The sequence below is a fragment of the Poecilia latipinna genome, unplaced genomic scaffold (genome assembly GCF_001443285.1).
Source record: "Poecilia latipinna isolate Pla-1442-1.1 unplaced genomic scaffold, P_latipinna-1.0 Scaffold3580, whole genome shotgun sequence".
Classification (NCBI taxonomy): domain Eukaryota; kingdom Metazoa; phylum Chordata; class Actinopteri; order Cyprinodontiformes; family Poeciliidae; genus Poecilia; species Poecilia latipinna.
The window spans coordinates 24,780-32,126 of NW_015116196.1; the positions used below are offsets into that span (position 1 = coordinate 24,780).

The 7,347-nt window shown below is 38.1% G+C and overlaps 1 protein-coding gene across 2 annotated transcripts; it reads right to left on the reverse strand.

The window, feature by feature from the left end:
- Nucleotides 1–472: 472 nt before the first annotated feature.
- LOC106941272 (insulin-like growth factor-binding protein 2-A) lies at nucleotides 473–4,290 on the reverse strand. Of its 2 annotated transcripts, none has more exons than XM_015024232.1 (3): nucleotides 4,097–4,290; nucleotides 2,393–2,533; nucleotides 473–1,063 (listed from the first exon to the last, which is right to left on the reverse strand). In XM_015024232.1, exons 1-3 carry the CDS (start codon nucleotides 4,268–4,270, stop codon nucleotides 911–913), a joined length of 468 nt encoding a protein of 155 aa, XP_014879718.1. In that variant the 5' UTR covers nucleotides 4,271–4,290; the 3' UTR covers nucleotides 473–910. The 2 variants fall into 2 exon arrangements, with proteins under 2 accessions (XP_014879718.1, XP_014879717.1); XM_015024231.1 differs by having other exon boundaries at nucleotides 4,073–4,289.
- Nucleotides 4,291–7,347: the final 3,057 nt, after the last annotated feature.

The following is a 7,347-nucleotide window of genomic DNA, read 5'->3' on the forward strand; positions in this document are numbered from 1 at the left end:
TCAGCCTATTTTTTCCTGATCAAACTCTTCTCTTTTGCCGTTGATTCAAGCTCATTTAAATGCAAAACGGTGACTTTATGAATACCACAGAAACTAAAAATTAATGTGAATTTTCTGATGGAATATTTAACACACCTATAATTGATGTACTCATTTTTTTCTTTTTAAAGTTAAATCACTATTTAATAAACTTCTTGTATTCACTAAAAAAAGTCTGTTGGCTCCTTCTGTGGGAAACTGGATTTAGATAGCAAAATGTTACGTCAGATGTTTAGTGTTTTGCGACAACAAAAATGTAATTTTCCATCCAGGTAGTATCCAGTTTCTGCTGAAAAAGCCAAAAGAAAAAAAAAAGTGGTCACTTTATCTGGGTGTTACAAGATCACCCATAGGGGGCAGTGCAGAATTTCAAACAACTTCAAGCCAGAATCAAAGTATTTTCTTTCACTCTACAAACTTCAACAGCAGAGAATTACAGATTCGACAGGTTTCTACTTTATTTTGTATTAACACTTTATCATGTCAGATCCTTACTACTTACTGTGCAATACAAATGAGGCATACTCAAAATCCTAGTCTGCAAGTGAGAGCACAGAAAGACACCTAAAAACATTTGACACACTGAATGCTTCCCATTCTTTCAAACAGTACAAAACACTGATAACAAAGCACTCTGAGCATTGTTACAGTTAGTAAAGCATAATCACTGGCTCTAAAACACAAAAAGAATGTGACAGATTTACTGTAGTCTGCAGCAACAAGTTGGTGACTACCATCCAAACCTTTTTAGGAAGTTAAGATATGAGATGTAACTGCCAATAAACAGACACATACATACATATAGCTTATAGCTTACTCGGGTTGTTCCCAAGCACTTTACAGTTTAGTTTATTTTGAACTCTTGGCCACGTTAAATCTGGGTGGCGTCGGGCAGCTCCAGCTCGCTCAGGTACTGGCTGCAGTTGGGGTCACCCCTCACAGCTGGAGCTGACAGGATGCGTTGGCCGGTGTGGGGGTCCACGCACCAGCACTCACCCCGCTGACCGTGGAGCGACATCTTGCACTAAAACAGAGAATTATTTATTCAGTTGTTTTTTGCCTTTCTCTATTATTATTAGTCATTTAATGAATCTGTTAAAAGCCAAGCTGACACCATGCCCTCATAAACCCATTGACTTACATGTTAATGTTTTGAGGTGACAGTTAAGGGGTTAAATAAATGGGGGAAAATACAATATACATCTAAAAAGTTTCTGAATATCCTAATATTATTTGGAAATGGCATCTGGAATCATTACCAAGTAAATTAAAATACTGAAAAGTCGTTATGTCACCAATTTAATGCAAGAGATGACACATATAGATTTATGAAATTAAATTATGCAATTTTTAAATTACATTACTGAAATAAATTATTTTAAGTCATATTCCAATTCAGTAAAAATACAGAACATGCATTTAGTCATGTAATTTTAAACTACTGAACAGCCCACAGCAGGAAAAAGAAATATGAAATACTCTCTAAAATTAATATTTTATTTTTAAATCATAAAGAAATGACACGTTTCAATTATAATCAGGAGTTACTAAATGTCCACTGTTAGACAAAATTCACTTTTTTTCTAGAAAGAGCGAAGAGCAAAAAATAAAAGTTAACCTGCAAATAGCCCGTTTCAAAAACATGTAAATTGTTGTATGACAATTTTGTTACCTAGCAACCCAAAGCCCACCCCATCACCTGGCAACCCAAGTGGTGCTTCACCCACCTCATTAAGTTTATTCTGCTGGATTTACCGATACATAATGGCTGCTGGAATAGGAAAACATCTTGCTGTTCATCGATTTTTTTCCCCCCCAGTCACATAGAACAGAGTAGTGTTGCTTTATCTTGTTATTGCTTACGATATTCTTGCAATATTGCCAAAGAAAGTTGTAGTTTGCCCAAATCAGTTTTGGAAGGATTCCTTTAGAAACAACCAAAGAAACACAGCAAGATTTACCAAAATACTTTGAAGAAAGGTTGTGTCCCTAATGTTCATCACAAATGTCCAGATAATGTAGATTAAGTACATAATGATGTCTTGTGTGTTTTGTATTGTTGTTCAGTATCGTCACTGCATGATCTGGTCCAGAGGTATGGTCCATGCCATCAGCTAATTTGCGCATATGCTAATAGAAATACATCCATGGAGGGTATTCTTGTTTATCTTCTCTTTTCTCTTAGCTTGTTTAAAGAAGCATAAGAGTGGACCTTCAGTTTTCTTTTTACTATAAAATGATTTATTATTTTATTTATTCTGTTTTTTATTTCTGTTTTTTTAATGGGGAGCCCCGTCCACATAGGTTATTTCTTGTTAGCCCTCTTACAGGCATAACCCAAAACTTTAGTCACCTGTTTTGGGTTATACTGCCCCCTCTTGTCACAGTTGGGGATGTGCAGTGCATAGAGGTCCTCCAGAGGACCTCGGTTATCTCTGAAAGGCATCTTGGATATCCTCTCCAGGACCTGGTCGAGCTCCTGCTGACACTGAGTCTTCAGAATAAACAAGAACAGAACAAAACAAGAGTTTCAAGTCCAAACAGAGGCGTGTGGGTTTGTTGGTGCCACCAGCTTTCGGCGTCGGGGGGTTATTAAAGGTTTGCCTACAGAATAAAATGTTCAGAACAAAATGTTCTGTCAGCCCTAACCTTTGTGGTGTGTTGTGGTTTACTTTTAAATAATAATGAAAAAAAAAAAAAAAACGTTTTTTGTTTTTTTTTAAATTATTAAAATATAAAACCTCATTAAAATAAATCCATCCACATTCAAAACAAAGTTTATTCCAGGACACATAAACACCAGGTCAGGTCTGCCAAGCAATCTGAACACTTTTGACTATAAAATCCCATATTAAACACACATCCACACAATATTGCTAAATGGCTTCCTGGTTTGCGCAAATTAATCTTAATTCTTGCCAGAAAAGAAATTGTATAAAATCTTGCCAAAGACCTCTGGTTTACCTCCCCTGCCAAGACTTGTTCTGCTCAAGATTTACCCTCTGAATTTGTGATGGTTGAAAAATATAATAAAGCTGGATGGAAGATTTAAAGAGTTGATTACATCGCAGGTATGCTGCGTTTATAGTCAGTAAATAGCTGCATTTAAATTAAAAGGAAATCATTTGTATGAAATGTTGGCGAATTAGCACGTATGCAATATAATTTCTAAAAGTTAAAGGATATTAAAAAAAATCCTTTTTACATGGATCAGTGAAAAACAGTTTTTGTTTCCACAATCTTCCGTTTTGTAATATTTTCCAGTTTATCATCAGCCCTAATTTGGTTTGTAAAGGAATAAAATGTGATTGCTTTTAAAGCCAGATGAATGATTTGTTGCTGCATCTACAGCTTCTTCATTCAAACACCAGGTGGCGTAGCCTGTTCCTTTAACTTCAAACTTGTGAACTACACTTCCAGCTGTATCTTTGGAAACATTGAGGGTGTATGCTATCTTTTTGTGTCTTTATTGAAATCTTGAAACAGCTTTCTTGGCGTAGCCATATTTCTAACATTGAATGTTATCTCTATCTCAAGCACACCTGATGCAACCCATAAAGAACCAATGAGTCGTCTGTGACTGAGACCACATGTTTACAAATGTGTGGTCTTATGAAGAATTTTGTTCAAGGGGTTGAATAATTTTGACACTGGAGTATTAAAGGTGAGATTTATTGTTAAATTGGGACAAAATCCTAATATTAGCTACAAACAAGAAGTGTTATTGAAAGAAAAAAATATACATAAACAAATACTAATTTGTTAACTTTTTGTGAATACTCTTCCTATATTTTGCCAGTAAGCCTAAATTTCTGTCAGGCTTCAACAGTTTTGGGTGCAAATGTACACACATGAAAAATGATATCAAAATGATCTGTCATTTTAAGTTACTTAAATAATTTTGATCAAATGATTAATAGCACTTCAGTACAAGGAAATGTTCAAGAGCAGAAACACTTGGAAACAATAATTTTTGCATATTGCAGATAGAAAGGTAAACACAGCTCATCCCAGAGTCATCCTCCTCACTCACCTGTTTCGGACGAGTAGGTCTCACCTCTTCCACCTTGTTGGTCTTCATTTTTGTCTTCATCTCCTGCCTGTGCTGGCGTACGGCGCTCTCTTTGGGTCCAAGCCAGGCGGCGTCTTTACTGGGCTTTCGGACGGTTGGGATCTCGCTCACGTCCAGATCAGGCTGCAGCTCCAAAGCCTCACCTTTGATCCAACACATCAGAACATGAGCACATTTTGAATCTGAGGTTTATGTTTTTTTCATCTTTACTACAATTTTCAACATTTGCATAACCCTTTCTTCTCACTGTGTGACATTAAATCAGATACAAATGTCCTTTTTACTGAAAGGTTGAACTTTCATCAATTTCAGAAGTTTACTGCAGTTTTTTTACTGAAATTTACTGAAGTTTACATTCCACCCTCAGCTGTTGCTGGCAATGCATCCGTTCAGTTGTTGCTAAGCTACAGACACCCCAATGCCTTTGTAACAATTATCTACTGATTTTAATTATGCCTCACTCTCTCCTACACTTCCAGCGTTTTAACAGCTTCTCAGCTCAGAGAAAACAAGACATTGTATTTGTTTTATGTCTTGTATATTTCCAAAACAAGAATTCCTCTGGGAAAACCAGATCACAATCTTGTTTTTTTTTTTTCTGCTGTGAATATAAACCCCGAGTTTAGATGGAAACTGTAACAAAGAAAAATGAGAAAGTGTTGACAGTAAACTGAAGAAGTGGGATTTTCTGTGCCAGAAACTGAATTGATTGGTTGATTGACTGAACCCCCAAGAGCAGAAATAAGTAGATATCAACTTCTGCAGTATTACAAGACAAATTCCACTGTGCTTTATTGATGAATATTAAGGTATATTTGGAGGGAAAATAAGTGTTGGCATTGGAATATTCAGAAATTCAGTGCAATAGCATTCTTCGTTAGCACTAGCTTTCTTAGTGTTAGCATGATCACTTTAGCATTAGCGGCTCAACTAACTGAATTCTGTTCTCTTTTCTAATATTAAAAACACAGAGTGCTGTGGAATGGGTATGGCACCTGCTAATGAGGATGTACTTACTTTTAGAGCTCAAAAAAGTTAACATTTCAGTTTAAAACACAGAACTAAAAATAAGCCCTTATAATGAAAAAATGCCTATGCATGCAAAGAAGAGTAAGTAATCATAAATCAATTTTAATTCATTAAGCCATCTCCTCTTTCATAGCATTTAGCTGTGGATGTTAGTGGTAGCATGCTACTGTTGCCGTTAGCCAGTCTTTCACTAATCTCTGTGATTCTGTAGAACTGTGTCTGTTCCAAGCTTCTCCAGATGTGTTTTTTTTTTTTTTTGGTCTTTTCAGGCAGAAGTTGCAAACTAAGTGAAAGGTCGTCAGGTCAGATCCAGTTTGTTGTTTCTAACAAAGCAGACTTTGGCATTCACAGAAAAAGGAGTGGAAGAGGAGTGTCTGTAAACCAGCTGATTTCATCAAGAAAGAAAAAATCCCAGTTGACACAAATTCTTCACATAGCTCATTTCAGCTCACTTTAGCTGCGAGGAATAATATTTCAAAAAGCAAATAAATGTGCCAGAACACCACTTGGTTTTGCTGAATCTTTGCAGGAGAGCATGCATTTTCGCTTGTGCAGGGTTTTCCTGGGCACACAAACGAAAGACGGGAGGAAAACCAGGACAGTAGAGAAGGTCAAACGCCTGGCCATGAAGTGGATAGTTCAAAGTGATGTAGGTCAAGTTCTAACATGTAGACTAGAGGAAAGTGAATGAAATTAAGTGTGTGTTTTAGCAGAAAGGGAGCCAATCTCCAAGCCCTGCAAGAGGTAAATGTGATGTTCGGTTTGGGGTTAGGATTGCAAACCATCTAATAGGGAATGGGGAAAAAGGAAATTCCAAACTAAGCAATAACAAGGTGCTGGCGCCTTTCACGATCAAATTGATCTGGAGTTATTGGACTTGAGTTCTCTCCATGATGCTCACCGTGCTCTCTCCGAGATTCTTTGAAGACGTCTTGCAAAACAAAGAAAAGCTGGGGCAAAGGTCAATTGAAACCAAGTGTGTCTTGACTTGCACATGTGCCTAGATCCACGATTCGAGCAGATAAACACAAAGCACGCTCAAGCTGGGGCGCTTTTTGTTTTGCTGGCTTATGTAATCCTCAGAGTCACAAAGTGCACAACCTTCGACCCGTCTTTTCTGGGGAAACCCGAGACGTTCAGTCAAGTGTGCACTTTCCAGTCATGCTCACATGAACGCTTGGTGCCGAACAGCAACTAGCAACCATCCTGGGTGATTCTATGCAAACGGCACACAAACACAGAGGGTCAGGACCCCACTTTCAGGGGGCATAAGGCCTCTGCAGAACAAGCTGCTTCACAGCAGTGGGCTGAGGATCAGCAGAGTCAACAGAGCAGCAGGCCTACTGTCCAGTCTACTGCTTGACTTAATCCTCACACAAAGGCCCGGAGAGACTTCCTTTCTGTATCTGATCCATGTCGAATTCCCAGGTGGCACGTAGGCCAGAGGTGACACTGTCTGATTGTCCGGATTCTGGTCAACTTAGCAAATGGCAGACTTTTTTCTCTAGACAATGTGAATGTTGGTATTCAGTTTCTAAGTCTTTGTGTCTGCCCATGACAACATAGAAATGGCTAGAAGAACATTTTGCTTTAGAATTGTCTGTTAGAGTTGAGAGTTCACTGCTCCATCAGTTAGATTTCCAGGTCCTTTGCCTTCTTTTTGCAAGCAGAGGAACTCTCCCATTTTTTCACCCCAAGTCTTTTTCTTGAGTCATGAACATTGACCTTGACTGACTTAGGCAAGTGAGGTTTGCAGTGCTCTGGATGTCATTCTGGATTTTTTTGTGATCTCCGGGATGGATTATGGATGTGTTGTTGGAGTGATTTTAGTGGGCCAGCTTTGGGAAGGTCCACCACTGTTCCATGTATTTTGCATATGCGGATAATGGCTCTCTATTATCAACACTGGAGAACCAAAACTGCAGAAATGTCTTTATAGCGGTTTCCAGATAGTTGTCAACCGCTTTGATTCTCATGAGTTACTGAATTTCTTTACATCAAGGCATGATGTTTTGCTTTTTGAGATCTTTCAGCCGACTTCATGTTGTCAAACAGGTCCAATTCAAGTGACAACTTCACTCTTCAGCTCAGGCAGCAATAAGACCTTGATGTGGATTTTCCCTACAGGTGCCTCTGGACTAGGACCACCAATGTTTATGTTTAAAAATAAATAAAAAAAATTCCCCTCTCACCCTCCATGGGTGGTC

Coding starts and splice junctions, on each gene's coding strand:
- LOC106941272 (XM_015024231.1), bottom strand. CDS start 4,270: ATGTGTTGGATCAAAGGTGAGGCTTTGGAGCTGCAGCCTGATCTGGAC. Junction 2,534..4,072: donor GACCTACTCGTCCGAAACAG/GTGAGTGAGGAG, acceptor TTTATTCTGAAG/ACTCAGTGTCAGCAGGAGCT. Junction 1,064..2,392: donor GGCAGTATAACCCAAAACAG/GTGACTAAAGTT, acceptor TCTCTGTTTTAG/TGCAAGATGTCGCTCCACGG.